Here is a 19,500-nt window from a genome sequence, read left to right on the forward strand (position 1 = left end):
ATGTAGTCTTCTCTGCCTTTTTAAAATTGTTGAGAAGGTTTGCATTTTGTATATGTTGCATCACCAATAGGTAAGTTTTCTCTCCTAAGCTTGAACTTGAAAATGAAAATGTTATACATCCTTTGGAAGTATTTTCAAAAGCTTGAAAATCTCATCTGACCAAAAATAAAGTGAACTCTGTCATAAATTAATAACTTTTACTATAGTTGCAAAAATTCCAGAGAAGAACACAAAGTAATGAACTTGTCCTTAGAAAAGTATTTAGTTTCAGAAACAGTTCAGAAGTATTTTTCATGTTTATTTGAATGGTATAAAAGATAATGTTTTAGTTTTTCTACAGACAAAATCCCAACTAAAGATAATATGTATCTGTATGAATACAAGTTTACTTTTCTGGAATGACTTTGAAAAAAAATCTGCATTCTCTGTTTCAGCTAGTCTTTGTATTTGTAGTGATGAATAAGTATATTAGATGTTATTTAATGCAATAGATTTTTGACTTCTCATATGAAATATTAAATACACTAGCTCTCATATAGTTATAAAAATACTCTGCCTTCAGATATTGCATAAACATAGGTAGCTAAACAATAATAAACTATTTTTCTGCTTTCTTATTTCACATGAAACACAAGATAGCTACTTTTATTAACCAGTAAAGTGATTTTAGTCAGAAGCACCATATTTAATGTAAAAATGGTGCAGAATGAGAACATTTGGAGTTAATTTTCAGATTTTTAACTAAGCACTTCAGAAAACAGAGGTGGTTCCTGCTGGAAGCACATTGACTGTGTGGTGCATGCTGCAGAGAAGTTGATGATCTGTGAGAGCTCATGGGTGTTCTTCCACTCACAGTCGTTTGTGCATCTTCCTTGTGTGTTTTGCACAAGCCATGTAAGGATGTCTGGATTTAAAATTAATATCATAGGAAGGTCTTATTACTAGGAAGTGTTCTAAATTCTAATGATAATAAGACTTATTCCCTAAAACCCTTTGCTCTCAGGTAGGTTAAAGAAATAGCTCCATCAGTACAGGAGATGGCTCTTTTCTCTCTGTGGCTTTTTATTTAGTGGTTATGCAGGTAGATTTCTTTAGAGGAGTGGAAAACTGTGAGGAACTGCATTCCACAGAGCCTTTGTGAAGAATTAACTGAAGCTAAAAGTATTACTACGCTGAATTTTATTTTTGGTTATAACAGGAGCCTCTTATGGATATGCAGATATAGTGGGGGTAGGGGAAGCCTGTGGATGCTGAGGACTGGATGCCATAGTGCTCTTACAGCTCTCCTTTACATCCTGGCTGGCATGCCAGTGCAGCTGGGACACTTAACTAGAAAAGTAGCTCTTCCTTTGCATCTCCATGTTGGCATTGGATGGAGAGTGACCCTTCCATATCCCTGCTTTGCTCCTGGATGCATTTTTCCATGGGCTGAGGTTGTTAGCCTTGACACTGCAGGGCTGTGTCTGGGTGTGTGGCAGTCAGGGAACTGAGCACTCTGTCCATTAGCCCACATGAAAAGCAACCTGGCCATGGGCTCGTGGGAATTAGAACAAGTGTAGTTCCTTTGTTTTCCTGGTTTTCCTTCTGTCCATCCTCAGCAGAGACTTTGTTAACTTCCAATCTTTCTGTGAGGAGGGCTTGGGAGAGAGTGAGGTGCACAAGGTGCTTGTCTGGCTTCAGGGGCAGAAGAAGCCTGAAATTCAGTTGCCAGACCAGTTGGAACATGTTTTCTTCTGCTTAGTGTAGGGTGCAGAGTGTGAGGGATTTTGCAGACTACTCTTGTCCAGCTGACTACTTGCAGGGCATTTCCAGGATGACCTGCCCTGGGCTGTTGATTTTCCTTGGAATCTGTTGACATTCCTCATGTTTAAGCAACAACTCTAATTATTCATGCTAATGGAAGAGGACCAAGTAAAATATACTGGTAGTCCATTCTTTTTCTGACTTCAGTGTATCAATATATTTTGGGCTGCAGAAAAATAACTACCTTATGAATCTTCTTCGAAGAAGGAAACAAAATGAGAATTCTTTAATAGCATAAAATGAATAATAATAATAATGATAATAATAAGTTTTATAAAATAAAATTTGTCCGCCTCATGTGCCCTCTCTGCATGCAGATACTTTAAATTATTGTAGCACATTCTAGGATGAGACAAGGAGAGAGCCTTGTGGTGTGGAAACAGCTTGGAAAAGTTAGCTGCTGGGAATCTGACAAATTCTGGCACGAAGTATATACCATAGTATTTCAGTAAATATCTTCTGTTAGTTCTGGCTAAAGCTGTTTCTCCACTAAGAAAGATGATCTTCTTCTCTGGGCTAGAACCAATCACAAATTCTAATAAAATCTGGCAACTGCAAGCATGAAAAGTTATTGATCCAAGAATTCACGAACTGTCTTTCATGTAGCAAGATTTCCTTTTGAACCTCAGTTGAAACTCTTCCTATTGGCTTATTCTTGGTTTTGAACTTTTAGGAATATTTTTTTACTCTTTTCAGATTTGGCAATGTGAAATAAAAAAATGGAGTGAGAGGCACATAATTAAGCGTGCAGTAGTATAACAGCATGCTTCCATGGCTGTAGAAGGAGAGGAATGGGAAGGAAAAAACAGAGGAAAAATAAAAATTAAACAAATGAATTAAAAAAAAAGGAAGGAAAAAAAAAGACATTGCCAAAGTTTTTTTAAGGTGTAAAAATATTCTTCATTTTTAGAAGAATAATTTATGCTCCCTCTTGTTGTAGAGGGCTTTGAAAAGTACATGTAAACATGCTCAACTTTGCACATACTTCAAGCAGCACTAGTTTTCTACTGTTTACTAGACATGATTTTAAACAGTAAGGGGATATTGAGAAAAGAATTAAGGATGTCTGCTGGTCTGTCACCCTGTGGAGAACAGCAGGCATTATGTGTTATTGTCCCGTTGTGGGCATTACCTGAACGATTTAACAACAGCTTCCAGTGTAGTCTAAATTGTCTTACTATTTGGCTTTTGGAAACACCAGAGTTTTCTGCAGAAAGTGATCTTTAACATTAAGAATGAACAAGAAGATTATAGCATGTTGTGTTGAAGCTGGAGCTTCTTACTCCCCGCTGTGTGGTTGGAAAGACGCTGTTTGGTCGCCATTAGTTTTGTGTAGTCACCAAACTTTGCAGTTTGACAGACTGTTCTCTGACCTACCCCCAATGAAAGGGCAGGCACAACCTCACATATACCTGCAGTGAGCAGCACTCCTTGCCCTGCCATGCCATGGTCATGGCAGCTCTGCTGCCGTGCGTTCCCTGTGGATGGGAAGGGTTGGTGGCATTTCATCTCATTACTTAAACACGCAAATGTTTGATGTGTCTGTGGGGATTCAGCTTGATACTTGCAACTGAATGACAGAAAATAATATTCTTGAGATCTTTATGCTCTGTGCTTTGCCTTTGAGCTGTATTAGTCCCTGCGTGCAGAAGAGCCTTTTGCTAAATATTGTTTATCTGAGCACATGGGGTGGCATGACGTGGCCTTTTCCTACTTCTGCTTGAGATCTTTTGCTCTTCTTGGTCATCAGCAGCAGATAGGAGTTCAGTGGAACATTAACTCACAGATTTGATAATGAGAGCATTTGATAATGAGAAAATGTTTCATGAATGTACCAACATGCTTCTAATAATCCTAGTAAATGTTTCTGTCATGGAAACAAGAGCAATTGCCATTAAAATTGCAGAAGCTGTTGGTAATTTTTAATAGAAGTTCAGGACTATGTTCACTCTGTCTTTTATAGATGTTAGTTGTAAATTTTGTTTGCTGTGTTGAAAACTCAGTAATGAGCATAGAGGCTATTCCTTCCCACGTGTTCTATTTTTTTTTTTCATATTGTGCATGTAGCTATGCACATATAATTTCTGTGCAAAACCCTAATCCTTTAAATGATTGTGGTCAAGTTTTCTTGGTTGTCACAATTACTGTACTTCAGTTAAAAATCTGTCTAAATAATTTCTGTTATGAAACTATCTGGATTATGTGTAACTCAGCTTCAGATCCACCTCCAGGCACTGATATCCTCAAATTGTTGCCTTCTCCAGCTTGACAGTGGCCTGTGATATACAGGCTTGTTTTTGTATCTCAAAACCCCCCCAGCTCAGTTCTTGGTGACTCCTGAACTTCTCTGCAGTGGAGCAAGGCTGGAGCCAGCCATGCTCACCCCAGCCTGAAAAGGAGTGTTGCCAAGTTCCTGCTCAGTGGGAAGGAACTTCTCCACACAAACATGGAGAAGTAGCAGATTAACAGCCATACATCTCCAAAGACTGAGCATTCATCTGATGACTGGCAAAGAAATACCTCTTCCCTTACTGCTTCAAAAATAACTGAGGTAAACAACCATCATACATAGCTTGTTCATAGGTGCTGTAATTAAGACACCAGTAGGATCCCTGCTTCCACCCCTAATTTATCATACCCTGTGTACACACTGGACTGTTCAGTGGTGGTACTATCATGATGTCTTACTCATGCGGAAGTTTGGGGCTTTTTTTTTTCCCATTCTGACCCTTGATAGAAATGCTGCAGGTTTTCATTTCCTTCCCAGGGAGAGGCCAGTGTGTAGGATTTCCTTCCCTGGGCAGTTCCCAGACAGGAGATGCTGATGGACAGCCTGCAGGCTCTGAAGCCCTCTGGGTAGTGCAAGCCTTTACTTTTCAAGTCAATATGTAGTATAATTCATGAGCGAGTGGATGAGCATTTGGTTTGGATGGAGAGTAGGGGAGGAGAGAGATTCCCATACCAGCTTTGTAAGGACTTGTGTAGTGACAAATATCGTATTAATTACACAGATACCTGCTGAATTGCAATTAAGCATGTTTAACTCTTTGGCATCTGCAAATGATCCACACAGGAATTCTCACTTCACACATGAGGTCATGTAGCGATGTCCGAGGCTGTGTTGGCAACAGATATCAAAAGAAACTTTATTCTCTGATAAGTCAGAAATGGACATAGACTAACAAGTAGTACTGAACCCCTAATAACTGGTGCTGCAGGGTACTGCATTCTCCCAGCCCTTTTCTCATCACATAAAAGCACAGTGGTGGCCTGGGGACCAGAAGGGGGTCATGACATTAGCAACCACAGCAGGTTTTCTCTGACTGACTCACTGATGAAAGAACTGTACTGTGCATTATACACATTATATCCTTACTTGTTCTTCCCAACTGAGCTCTTCAAGTTACAATCTAAATCCTATTTGTTGCGTCTATATATTTTCTCCTCTATCCAGGAAAATGTTGCAAACATCTTCCTTCTTTTCTTAGCCTACCCAAAGCATATAGACCATAAACAATCAACAGTTTTCATAGCACTGCATTGTGTTTAGTAACAGGAGGAATTTTTCCATTAAGTTTTAGGGGATGTTTCAAAGTTGTGGTAAGAAAAATATCTGTCACCTTCCTTCCTGTGTCTCAGTATGCTGAAGTTTTATCAACTCAAAGCAGCCAGGAATTTGCTCCCATGACTGTAAACTCTTGCTTGCACTGCAAAATGAACGAAGATGTGTAACACAGTGTCTTCATTAAAATATAAATAAATATTAATCATAGTGTTATTAGCAAGGCATGATCTTAAATGAAAGCAAAATAACTTCAGCAGCAGCAAAGCTGATAATGTTTCCTACTGTCACACAACTGTTTGAAAAAATAAGACATAAATTTTTGCAAAAATTTTGGCATCTTGAGGAATAGAAGTGCATTTTTCTTACATATGTAGTGGTAGCATGAAAATAGGTAAAGAGGTAATCCAGCATGTTTTAAGGAAATCATGAAGAATGTACCCAAAACCCTGAGACTGTAGCTCATTAAAATATACTGAAACACAATTTTTTGACAGAGATGAGTAGAACATTTGTAAAATCTGACATTTTTGTCTTTTCTTTTGGCATGCAAAGATATTTGCATTTTAGAAAAGAGCCCAGAGAAAAGAGACAGAGAGGGTGAAGGTAATTAAATTTTAATTTCAGTTTTAAAGATCTTTCTCTAATTAGCTTTAAAAGTCAGTGTCTAAGTAAATTGAGTTTCAGGGTGCAATCATAATTTTCTTCCTGGATCCTAGTATTCAAAAGTAAGAAGAAAGAATATTAGAGAAAGAGAAGGAAGATTGTTATTTTAAAGGCCTTTCAAGATAAGGATTTAACATTACCTCATTATTGAAATATGACTGTGGCAGGTTGTTTTTTTATTTCTGAATTTCAGAGTCATTGAGCAGTCATGGTTGGGGAAATGGGAAACTTAGGTTCTATTAAAAGTAGCTGAAAATTATACAAGGAAAGTAAAGACTTTTTTTCTTTCTTCTGCTTTGTAACAAGATTTTTTTTTCAGTGGCTTGCTTCCATTCTTTTCTCTGTTATCCATTCTTCCAGTTCTGATCATAAGCATACGAACATAATGTCCTATGTTTCTTAAAGGTATGCTAGCATGCAGTGGGCTTCTGTTTGAGTGTTTTACACAGCCAAGTGCCTTTTCTCTACATTTATGTGATGGCTGGGGACACAACCTGCTGCATTGATCTGCCATCTGCCAGACCACGTTGTGTTTTTTTAGTGCCCTGGCCCAGCCTCTGCCCTGCTTCTGCTGTGGCTGCCTGCCAGAGCTCCATCTGCATGGGGCAGTGGTGGGAGGAGAACAGGCTAAGGGTTACTTGACATGGTTTAATGTGCAAGTACTTATAAATGTGCCATTTTAAAACTAAAGATACAAGAAAACAAGAGAATATTTGATAACATTGAAAATATGTCTGTGAGAAGTACATAAGCTGTTGTTTGACGATGAATTGCTAGAAAAACAACTGAAAACAGTTGGTTTGTACATGAAGTAGTTATAAATATCTGGAATTGTGTGAAACAATGATTTTTTTCTCGTAAGAGCAGAGGAAGTCTTGGTATTTAACCAAGAGATCTGAATGTAGAAAAATTAATTTTAGAAGTTGATCTTTTCACGCATAAACATATTTTCAAGTAGAGAAATGCTAATTATTTAAACTATGTCACCTTTCTTGTAATTCTGAAAGGGAAAGCCATGAATACAAAATACTTGGCATTTGCAGGTGAATGCTGTGTAATTCATGTAGTATTTGCAAATGTTGAAGCATTTTATAGAACTTAAGTGTCTTGGAATGTGACCATAAACAATTCAATACGGATTAAAAATCAGCATAGAAATCATAAAAGTTGGAGGCAATCTTAGTCTAGAGATTGTTGCCCAATAGGCTTTCATGAGGCTTCCTGTCACTTTTGGTTTTATTTAACATCTTTAAATCTGAGAGAATCAGTACTGTAAAGAGTATGTTAATTAAATTTCCAGATGTTAATAGACTATGAAAATAGAATAGCATGAATGAAGGGAAGATATAGAACCCAACAGATGTGTACTACACAACTGAATACAGTTTGATTCAGCTTGAATAAATAGAAGATAATGTATAAGAACATTGATCTAAACTGAACTTACACTTTAATTATCAAGACGCTGAAGTGAGACTACAGAAGAAATCTTAGGATTTCTATGGATGTTCTGGTTGATACCATGACAATAGAAGACCCAAATATGATTACTGCAGACTATGTATTAGCATCAAAGTTCAAAAAATGACAGGGATGATTTAAACAGCACTGAGGGTATTTCATAAAAGAAATGCACTATTCAGGGTGCCTTCTGAACAAGTTAAGACTGGAATAATATTTACAAAAATGAACAGCAATAGAGACTTAAAAGAGGCAGAGGTTTTGTGCTGTGTAGCACTGTTTAGGGGAGAATTGAGAGGTCTGTGACATAAAAATAAAGTTTTTAAAGGGCAGGGGGGGTAGCTAATGACAGGAGGATAAACTTGGAGAGAATAATACAAATAAACAGATTCTGGATATTTTGACATTTGGAAATGCTGTTTTTTTTCTTTTTTAATGGTTTCCAGGAGAGAAAAAATACTGCTCTGGGCCACGAGGAGAAAGTTAGTGGTGTGTGTATAAATAAATAAATAAGTATATGTGTATCCTCTTCCTTTACTGTGACATTCAAAAGTATGATTCTGAAAAGATCTGCAACTGGTGGTAGCTTTGCAGTGCTCCTGTTTTGTATCCCTCCCAGCTGCCATCTCCCCATAGTGTGCCTGTTTTCTTCTGCAGGACAGATGGTGCTGTTATCCCAGCAGTGGTTCTTCACCTCTTGGAATGGCTTAAGGGGTTTTTAAAAATTATTTTCATTTCTAATTCAAGATGCCTACATTTGATTTGCACTGTTTGTTAATCTTGTAGAGAAGTGCTGGCTTATGTTAGCTGCTCTTAGGGTTTAATGTAGTTTGCAGATAAGTTCACAATCAGCTGGTTTTTGTCTCCAACTGTTTTTCTTCTATCCATAGTCCAGCCTTCAACGACCCTGGTGGTCTTTGCAAGTTACCATCACCTTGTCTTTAGAGGTTTGCAAATATGAAAATTGAACTGATATGGGGATTTGAGCTTTTGAATTTTGTAAGGGGTGTTTGGCTCTTGCTGTGTCCAGCTGAGTGGAATAAGGAGATGAACTGAACCTACTGAAATTGGAACCACAGCTCTAGGAGCTGTGCTGGAGTGTGAAACTCTAAGGTTAATCTAAATATTTTTGAAGAGATATTTCAATTAAATATAGACAAAGCCTTAACTTGTAGTTCCAAGAACTTCAAGCTGAAAGAAGCAGTCCTGCTTTCCTCAGCTGCAGGATGACCCTGATTAATCCTTTCTCTTGGGCTCCACATGAGGATTTGAGCAGAATGATGAGCTTTGCTGTTCAATTTCTGTCTCCCATCCCCAGACTGGATTTTGATGCTGATGTGGGATCTGTGTGTGTCTTGTGTATACAGTGCACCCTGATGTACATACATATATATCTATGGGATCACTTTCAGGAATTCTGTCTACCCTGAGCAGCTTTTTGGTTAAAAGCTGCTCTTTCCCACAGAGTTTTTTGCTTTTTTGAATGATTTATCATTTTCCCAGAGATGTCTCCTTGAGTATGGAGAGAAAAAAAAATCCTCTTCCGCTCTACTCATCTGTCATGAGCCTGATGGTCTGTGTGAGGTGGCCAGAAATGGCTCTAAGATCGTTTTTTCATTTCTGTGCCTTAAATCCACTGCACACCAAATTGCGCAAACTGCAGTGGCACTGGGGAGCTATAGCATCAGTTGAAACCTTCACAGAGTAAAATTATCTATAAATATAACTATGTATTTTTCTAGTCATGCCCTCCAAGTTGACATCCAAGAGGAAATTGGTATGGGAAGGTATATATTAGCTCTGCTCTGGGGGACCACCATCCATTGTGCTGAGTGCCTGCACGCAGGGCGACACACTCAGCTTTATGGATGAAATTTGCCAGATCCTCAAATACTTTTGCTCGTGAGCATATTTGAAAATCAGAGAAGGTGATGACCCTTTTAAAATAAAAATGGAATTGCTGGCAGGAAGGGAAGGTACAACTCTGTGTTCTTTACATTTAAAGATGGTTGTAAAATGTGTATTGGCTGTTTTTATAATTTATAGTGAAACTGCTGTTGCTTTTAATAAAATGAGACTTCCAGTCAGAATTTCATGATTATGAATGTGAGCATTTTGTTATACAGCTTGGATCTATCCTACAAATAATCATTTTCTAGCAGAATTCTGGCTATATACATAACTTAATGGGATTCTCTGTCAACATAATTCTTTCTGAAGTTGACTCTTGGTTGAATACTTTAAGTCCTTGAATGTGACTCAAGAACTGAGTTAGTGGTAACTTTCATGATTTTTAATTTAATTTTTCTTTATTCCTTAGACTTTTAAAACTTCCTGTAACTCATTATTAGATTTACCATTTCAAGTGCTTATTTAAAAGGCACCTTAGCTGCAGAAGCAAATCAATATTTACAGTGCATTAGTGCCACAGAGAATTTGAAGCCTTGTGATTAGAGTTCATTGCTGTTTTATCCACTCTTCAAAGAAACCACAGACTTCAAACAGTATCAGCCATCATCCTGGAATCAGTGACATTGCATCGGTCCCATGCGTACTTTATCTTGTGGTTTAATTATTAAGTTCTTTTCCTTTGATTTTCCTTTTAATATTTCAAAGTATATCCTCTTCAAATCTATAAATTCTAGTCAAATTCTGTAAACTAGAGGATTGTAACCAACAATATATTGGTTAAAAAAAAATCTGTTCAATATATTCTTTTATGTTGTTGTTTTAATGGAGAGTATCAAACCCAATTTAGAACAATCTCTCAGATCAGAACTGAAGAGAATGCAGGAGATGGTGTTTGCAGCTTGTGGTTAACATAGTGTGAACAAGATTTAGTTCTTGGATTAAGACCTATTGACCAAGCAGCATGCATTAGAGCCAGCTCTGTGTGCCTGTCCCCCTCCAGTGATAAAAAAAATAATGCCCATATGTTTAAATTTCTTGTTAATTTGGGAAATACATAGATGCAACAGACACAAATTTTTGTCTTCTATAAGTCACTTTATTCCAAAATTTGCTTGGTAAGACAAATCACTTCTCCTTATGTATAGAACCATTTCCATAAGAAGAGACTAGAGGAAATCATTTGTATCTTCATATTGACTGAATACCCTTTTTTCCCTTAAGATTTGATGAAATGTTTAGCAAACATCTGAAAATATCTTGATAGCTAAACTTACTAAAATTAAACTAGTCATACTAAAGGTGGCTCATCTATGAGTAGATTTTGTAGAGAGGCTTCTCATAATGTTCTTTCCATAGCATATTAATATTTGGGAATTCCACTGTATGATTGACTACCTGTATTTTGAAGAGTCTCTACTCACCGTTGTGCAAACTGCCAGATTTTCACTACAAAGCAAAAGCCAAGGCAGAGATAACGGCTTGCTCCTCTCCAGAAATGCTGGCTTGATTTCCTTTCTTTGTTGCAATTTGGCTTTACTTCTTACAGAAGTTCACCCAACTGAACTTTTGTTTTGTCAAGCAATTTGAAGAAGAAGTGTAAAAATACAAGAACATTTTGCTATCACCGTGCTTATATATAGACGTACAAACATAAGGAGCAAGTGAACTCATGTTTGAAAATTCTGATTCTCTGTTGTAGGGTGGGTAGTGAAGGCAAACATGATAATATGCATGGGCTGCTACTTGGAACAAATATAGATTGGTATTTTACTTAAGTGGCACTACATGCTACAGAGCCCCTTTTTGGCCCAGGCTGATCTAATAAAGCAGAGTGTGTGCTCAGGGCTGTGCCAGCAGCACAGGCACCGCTGGGAAGGGGTCACCTCATCCTGTGTGCTGGGGCTGCAGCTGAGCCACCCCTGCTCACAGATCTCCTGGGCTTTGACAGGCACTGTTTGTGTCTTTGCCATCCAGGGGGAAAGGAGATGCTTTGCCTTCAGTGGCTTCATGAAAGTGAAGTAGTTGAAAACAAGGCAAAGAAAAACCCTCTATTAGAGTCTACAAGTATATACTGAGAAATCAAATTCTTAGTAGACTTAACTCTGACCATTAATACTTGCCTTCATAATTAGTGATCTTTCATAAAATATTCCTTTAATTAATTCTAATTCCATTATGCCCTAACGTGTATATCTATATGTGTATACATATTTATAAAAGAAGCTGTTTTATTTGCTGGAAATTACCTTTTGTTATGAAAATTAAAAAAAAAAAAAGAAAATTGAAAGCAAAGAGAAATAGTACAACAGTTGTGGGGGGAAAAAAATCCATTAATTATTTGTTATTCTTGTTTACCAGAATGAACATGAAATAGATTGACTGTTTTGGTGTTTGGTCATGTAACACTTGTTTATATCTCAGTAGCAGGAGTCCTAGTGGATTAAAAAAACCTCGTGTTTTCATTGTGTGGCATGATTTACTGTATTTTTCAGTGTCTTCATAATGCCCTGCAAAATAAGATTCTTTCATATTAATAAATGTAACATTAACATGAAGCTATTGTCAAGATTGAGACAAGTCATTTAACAAACAACTCCTGTCACTGTGTTTTCCTGTTAGTATTGCCAGACATGCACCCTCAGTTTCCTTGGGAACTGTTTCATCAGAGCATTAGTCCTGGTTTTTATTCTCAGCTGTTGCCCATTGTGCCTTTCCCACTGACTCAACTGCTTAGGTGCTATTGCTTTCACCTTTTTCCTTTGCACTTTGCATTCAGAGTTCCCAGTGCTGCAATAAAGAGAAATAAAACTGATAAATCACAGCCTCTCCATTCTGATGCTGAGTGGGAGAGTACTAAGAGGTCACAAATTCAGGCAGTGAAACTTCTGTTTGGGCAAGCAGAGGATAGATGTGTGGGTATTTTTGTAGGAAAATAAATAAAATTGGAAAAAAATAAGTTGTATTTCAAAAGAAACTTACTTTAATGTGCTATTAAAGTTTCCAGAATGGATGTGACCTCTACATATATTAAGAAAACCTTACCTCTTTCCAATCAGTCTACCTTCCTGCTGCATCATTTTTTACTAATGATATATTTTTCTCCTGTCCATCTTACCAGCTGGAAGGCTAAGGGAAGCAGGGTAAATCAGCACAGATCTTGCTTGAGCTGTCAGGAAGAGGCAAAGGAAGAATGCAGAGTAGAAAACAGTCTCTTCCCTAAGTTTAGAAAAGACATGCAGAGTATGTTTCAGAAGGTCAGGAGGTGCCTTGGCTGGCCTGCAGCTTCCTGCAGCATGTTGTGCCAGCAGCCCTGGCACTGGGGTGGGGGACACATTGTCCAAGTCCACCCCTTCCTTTGCCACCAGGCTTTGGCTACTTGCTCTTTAAAATATCTGCAAGTCACCTTAACCTCCTGGTTGTTCAAGTTCATGTTGCGTCTTTTTATTTTGCACAGCACCCAACAGATAGCTTTGTACTTGGAAAGCCACTGAGCTGTGCTTGGTTCAAAGGAGTTGTTTTTCCCTTCATTTTCTCCCTGTGTGGCCAAGCAGAAAAGCTGTGGTTTTGAGGGACAGACCTCGTCCTTGAGGAGCTATGCTGAGGTCAATAACTCCTTACTCTGTGATACCACATTTGGTCGCAGCCACCCATCCAGAGCTTGAAAAAATATTTTTTCTTTGTCAAAACCATTTTAAATCTAGTCAATGTTTATTTACTGTCTGTTTTATTCTTCAGATATGCCTCTCCATGTCCGACGTAGTAGTGACCCTGCACTGATTGGCCTCTCAACCTCTGTGAGTGACACAAATTTTTCTTCAGAGGAGCCTTCTCGGAAAAACCCTACCAGGTGGTCCACAACAGCAGGCTTCCTCAAGCAGAACACCCCTGGAGTGCCCAGTGCTCATGAAAGAAAGGTATACTTCTTTCTCCCTCTTTAGTAAATAAATTACAAATGTACGTGAATCTTAAATTGTTTTCTGCTTCTCTCATCTTCTTTAAACTTGTGTTTTTTGACCTTGTCCACGAAACCCCATCAGCAGCAGTGGAGTGTTTGAGTCACACATATCCTGCCCTTCACAGACTCTCTGTGATAACCACAGCAGGGACTCTAAAAACTTGATTTTTGTCCTCAGCTGTAGTTGAACCTCTGATTACTCACTATTCTGCAAATTTTATTTTATTTTATTTTATTTTTCAACTTTTTCTTAATGCTAGTAGGCCAGGTCTGTAATAATTTTTACTGATCTCTGTAGAAGGCCTAATGTCAGTGAATAATCTGCATGCCCACAGCTAGTCTGGTTTGTCTTGCTATCACAGCATTGCTAATTTGTACTTTCTGAGGCTCTAGTCAAGTAACACAAAACACAAATTGCAAATTATTTCTCTCCTTGATAACAGTCTTAAAACAGTGACATGTAGTGTATTTTTCCTTCATTTTTTCAATATGATTTCAGTATCTCTACATCAATTGCATTATTTGCTAGAGAAGTCAGCAAGAAGCGCTCTTCTCAGGGCAATATTAAAAAATTGGAAGAATCATGCCCTTTTGTACAGATCCCACATTGCCCATAATTGTGATGGTAACTTGCAGACAAACTCAAAAGGAAAAAATTTACATTTTCCAACAGAAATGAGTAATTTTAAAAGAATGTTGCATTTTTGGTTGCCATTCTGACTACACAGCACAAAGTCCTCTTGGAAAATATGCAGCTTATTATAGCTTTCATTCTTTTCCCTTCATTCCTATTAACTCTGTGTAGTATAAATGCAAACTAAGTCTCAGCAGTCAGGATTCACACACCCCAAATAAAGAAGTCTTTATACACTGCTAATGAACCAAACTATTTTCAGTGGGCCTTTGGTCATTTCAAAAGAATCTCTAGAAGCTTAGTGCTCATAGGCACTGAGGTCCCTGTTTATGCAGAGGTGTCATTTTAAATAGGTTTTGTTAGGTTTCTGCTTGATCAGGATTTCAGGCAGGTAATAGTATGTTTTCTGTCACTTGTACTGGTGTGGTACAGAAGTGTGTGCTCTTTTGTAAATATGTGTTTTATACTATTCTGATTCAGAGAAGAAAAATTGTAATCTAATCCATTTGAAGTATTAACATTTTCAGTTAATTTTTGTGAAATGATAATGAGATGACACTTTGTTACTCCACAAGCATAGATATGAAGGGCTATGCACTGCATAATCAGATTTGTTTGAGTGTCTGAAGTTAGCAGATATTGGAGAGAACTGAACAGCAGCTAATCTTTCACACTAGTCTTCTTGCATCATTAGCTGTCCAACATGTACTTACTCTTGATTTTTGTGAAAATATTTCATGTCTACTGGAGCATGGTGACCAAACTGGAAAGGAATGTATATGATCTCATGTAGGGATGGGAAGCAAGGCACCAGAGAACATTAAATCAAGAAGATTGGAAAGAGCTGAAGTAACATTAGTTAGTACAATAAATGCTGATAATTTCCTTTATAATTTTTGAACACTCTGTATATTGATCATTTGAATAGAGCAGATCACTATTTTTAATAGCTAAGGTGCAGTAAACACCTGGAATTGAATAATTGCTTATGTGAAGTGTGCTTTGAATTAATCCTGAGTTCATTTATGCTAGATCGATTTTTTTTCTGTTTTCAGTGTCTTGATTTTTTCATGTGAGTCAAGATTTTGTAGCCAATCCTATTTCTTTTAGGGAGAGGTATTAAGAAGTGTTGTTTCCTTTCACAGTATTAGCAAAAATTTCATTTGTATTGTTTTTCTAAATGGTGGCATTTTTGAAGTCCGTCACCAATCTCCTACCGAAGTACTAATAACGAATTTTCACAAATATATTTGTGTTATTTGAGCTATAACAAGTCATCAGTAGTTTTCTTATGTTAGGTTGTTTTCTTCAGCTACTCGGATAACAAAGAGATGGCTGTGCTTTGTTCCAGACTGTTTCATTGATTATAGATGACACAGACATTTTGAGAAAAGCAATGAGAACAATCTTAATTTTCTGCTCAGTGCATTGGGCTTGAGCACCCATATATCTTTTGTGAGTAGTTGGCACTATGTAATGTTTTCACTGCAGTTCTCTTTCTTGACAGCACAAGAACATATGTTCTTGGGCTGAGATTTGCAGCACAGTTGTAGATTAGCAACTTTGCCCCAGCAGTATCTTGCAGAAACATGAAAAAGGTTTCTGGGAGAGTTGCCAAAAGCTTCATCCACCTACTGACTCTAAGAAGTGACATTATTTTCAACCCGTCACCTCTAAAGAGAAATAATTGACAGGTAGAAACCCTGTCCAATTTTTGGAGGAATTAGCACAGGGGAAGCTGCATGTGTCTGGCAGAAGGGATTTATTTCGCAGGGACAAGTGAGAGAGGACGTCTTACTGGTGTTTGTTTCGTTTTGGGTATGAAGAATTTGGAATGGCAGGAAAATGGGCAGATGCCCAAGCTGAAATGAAATGAAGGGGTGAGAGTGCTGCCATGCACAGAAGGCTCTGAGAAGCCAGGACATATGCCAGTAGTTCTGGGCAAACAGAAAGGGAAAAGGGTGCTGGGGTAGAGAGCAAAAATATGGGCTGTTTGAAGCATCCTGCTACTGTAACTGTAGTGCAACCTGTAGTCACTGGGATAAATGAAATGAGGATCAGGATCTCCTGTGTCCCTAAGGAGGGAATGACCAGAGGAATGCAGAGTATGCTTTGGAGGGGCCTGAGTTGGTCCTGCAAAGATTTGGATGTGTGTTGAACTTGAGATGCATTTCTGTTATAATAAATAGGATGTTGTGATATGAAATCCTTACCCAAACTGGCTGTGCATTCTCATCCATTTTTCAAATAATCTTCTTTATTAACAGGATATCATAATATACTCTGTATTGTTAGAATTGGAATCTCACATAATTTCTACTTTCTGTGTTTTTCATCTGTAAGAGCAACTGGAAACCAAGGGGTTTTTGTCCCAAGGTACTAATTTATTTGCAGAATTATTGATTATTTGCAAGTTATTGTAGTGCTGTTAACTGTACTTAGGTAGGTAATTCATGACCTAATCCTTCCCATGAATGGTTTCAACTAAATGAATACGTCTTCCCATCTGTGAAATATTCACAAAATTGGCTCCTGATCACCTCTAGTGGGTAAATTTGCTTCTTGGGATTTATTTTTTAAAAATTGAATATTAAAATAATTTTCAGATATTTTTGTGTGTGTATGAGAGATATGTCTTTGCTACCTAGTGACTCATGGCTTGGCTTAATCCTGTCCCTTGCTTCCTTGAGCCATTCTAGCGAAAAAAGAAGAAGTCTCCAAGTAGAAATCTCTTCTCAGAGGCCAGGAGTAATAGCAGATTTGCAAGGTGTAATTTTCTTTGAATTGTATTGAACTGTACAGGTGAACAGATTATACACAACTGAAGCATATCATATGTATTTTTTTCCACTGCAGTAAAATCTTTTTTGATATTGTTGTTTTCTGAATAACTGCTGACTTGAATCACATTCTTAATAATTCAGTACTAAAGCCTATTGGCTTAACTAGCTGTCTTTAATAGATGTGAGCTTCATTAATAAAAATCATGTTTCTTTCCCCTTAGATGTTGTGTTACAGTATTGGAAGAGTGTAAATGCAACAACTAGTTATGTTGCATCTTATAACAACTGTGAATTAATTATCCTGTATATTTTCAGTGTGGTTTTTTTAAGTTTACAGCTTAATTTGCGATAAGGAATGTTTATAATTACAAATTATTTACCTGCCTTGATCCTGCTTCTCTGAAAGGATGAAGGCTTATCTAGTTAACCTGCCTTACTTAATGCAGGGATCCACTGTGGATAACCAGCTTATGACAAACTTACCACTGTGGCTTTTCTGATTTTGATTCATATGTTGCTCTGTCAGAGATAACAACATTGATACAGCAGAAAGAATTGAAAATGTAGGTTAAAAAGGAGAGCTCATGAGAGAGAAAAATGTTTGTGCATGGGCTTCTGTGCCTCTGGCTCTTGGGTTCACCCACCTGCAGCAAAGCAAATGGCACACAACGTGCTCTGTGGGGTGGATCAGCAACAGCAAGCACATAACTCAGTGTACTTGGCACATCATTTTGTAATTGCTTTTTTTCCTTTGCTTTTTGTCTTTGCTGTTTAGTCAGCAGCCAAATTTTTTGCTTATTTGTTATTAAATGGGTTTGTCCATATATGTATTTTGAGGTGGACTATCACTGTAGGAATAACAGTTTTTTTCTAGGGTATGCTTTCTTCCTGCTTGGAAACCTAATTTTTTTGGCTCTATAAACTGCAGAGAAAGAATTTGAAACTTCATGTGAGTGCTCTAAGTCTCATCTAGCATCAATTACCTTACCTGCAAAACATTGTGTTTCCCACATCTCCTATTTCAGGTAGTTTTTCTGTTCCTGTGGGTTGAGACTGATGAGTACAAATTTTCAGATTGCTGGGTTGCAGGGTTTTGCAATTACGTGAAAGATGCAATGCTTTCTAATCCTCTTTGTAAACAGAATGAAAAAAATACTTCTCCAATGAACTGTATTTAGATCAGAGAAAAGCATGCATACATTTTTTGAAAACCAGTTTCACAATCAAATTTAAAGTGAAAATTAGTTTTACTTACCTTGAAGTCCTTTTAAACACAGCTTAATGAAGTTTGTTTTGTCACTGCCACTAAAGACATGGTATTTCAATAGAATTTAAGTTTAATTCAGAGGGATTGAAGAGCCCTGTGTTAGAATTGTGTGTTAGTCATTTTATAGCCAGGAAATCTAAGTGGCAGAGTAGAAATCTATTAAATTAACTAGGGAAGGTTGTGGGCTAAAAGACTGGGCATCATTCTGGGAGCCAGAGACCACAAAGTGTTGCTGATGTTTCTTGGAAGCCTTAGTCTCTGTTTTTGACTCCTTCAGAAGGGAGGTACTGTGAACAGTATTGGTAAAGTGCTGTAATGCAGATCAATCGGCTAAGGAGAAGTTCAGGATATCTGCAAAGAGCCTGGCATCTCTGTCATGAGAGGTTTTAAACCCCCCATGATGAATACAGCTTCCTGCTTTTGACCTAAAAGTGAAATGTTTTAAACAGAAGTTCTGAGGGATTCAATAGCCATGAGTATTTGTTCATCCAGTTATGTTTGAGCAGGGCTTTTTTACTTTTCAATGATATGGTCATGAGTTTTGTCATTTCAGATGTGATTTTGCATAGACTGAGAGGAAGGGAGAATGAGTGAGGGTTATCCACAGGTGATGAAATAAAGTGTTTTAATATGTAAAATGTTATAGGAGAGAGATTAATGGAAAGTCAAGAAAATAGAAGTTATATGCATCAGTTTTCTTCCTTTGTGATAGTAACTTCTTGCTGGCAGTTTGTTGCTTGGTAATTAAATAGTTTAGAGGAATTGTACCTAAAGAGAATGCAATGTGAAACCAACACAGTATGTGTGGTTTTTGTCTTGGGTAGTGTGCAAAATTCATGACTTTCACTGAATCACAGTTCAGCTGAAGTTGGAAGGTACCTCTGGAGACTGTCAAGTCCAGCCTGCCTGGTTAAAGCAGGGTCAGCTAGAGCAGGTTACTCAGGTCTGTGTCCAGTCAGGTTTTGAGTATGTACATCTCCAAGGATGGAGCCTGCACCACCTTTCTGGGCAACTTCTTCCAGTGTTCGATCATTCTCAGAATAAGAAAGATGTTTTCTTACGTTTTGATGGATAATTCTTATTTCTTCTTGTGCCCTTTGCCTCAGATGCTTTCATGAATACCATGAAGAATTCTCTGTCTGTCTTCAGCAGAATAGCTGGTGATATTTTAATGCAATGAAAACTCTTTGAAAGAGCTCAAATTTCCTGACTTTCAAAATGTGAAAAGAAATATAATGTTTCTTATCATCACCAGCAGGTTGGGAATAAGAGACACAAAGTGAAAAATCCTTGCCTAGTGCACAGAGGTAACAGCCAGTGTGCATCATTTGATGCTATGCTGTTCCATTTGCTGAGGACTGTGTACATGGACAGGATTCAGCTGTTGGCATTCTGAAGTCAGTCATGACCACATGTTAAATAGGAAAAAAAAGCCAACAACAAAAGCAATAAATCTGA

General features: G+C 37.6%; 1 protein-coding gene across 17 annotated transcripts in view; it reads left to right on the forward strand.

The window, feature by feature from the left end:
• The window catches only part of PARD3 (par-3 family cell polarity regulator), a 448,279-nt gene that overhangs the window by 167,698 nt on the left and 261,081 nt on the right, over positions 1-19,500 (forward strand). For all 17 annotated transcript variants that reach the window (XM_033067619.1, XM_033067689.1, XM_033067626.1 and 14 more), the window contains exon 4: positions 13,139-13,317. In XM_033067619.1, the coding sequence (XP_032923510.1) occupies positions 13,139-13,317 (179 nt within the window). The remainder of the gene's footprint in view (positions 1-13,138; positions 13,318-19,500) is intronic.

This window comes from Catharus ustulatus, chromosome 1, assembly GCF_009819885.2.
Source record: "Catharus ustulatus isolate bCatUst1 chromosome 1, bCatUst1.pri.v2, whole genome shotgun sequence".
NCBI classification, from domain to species: Eukaryota; Metazoa; Chordata; class Aves; order Passeriformes; family Turdidae; genus Catharus; species Catharus ustulatus.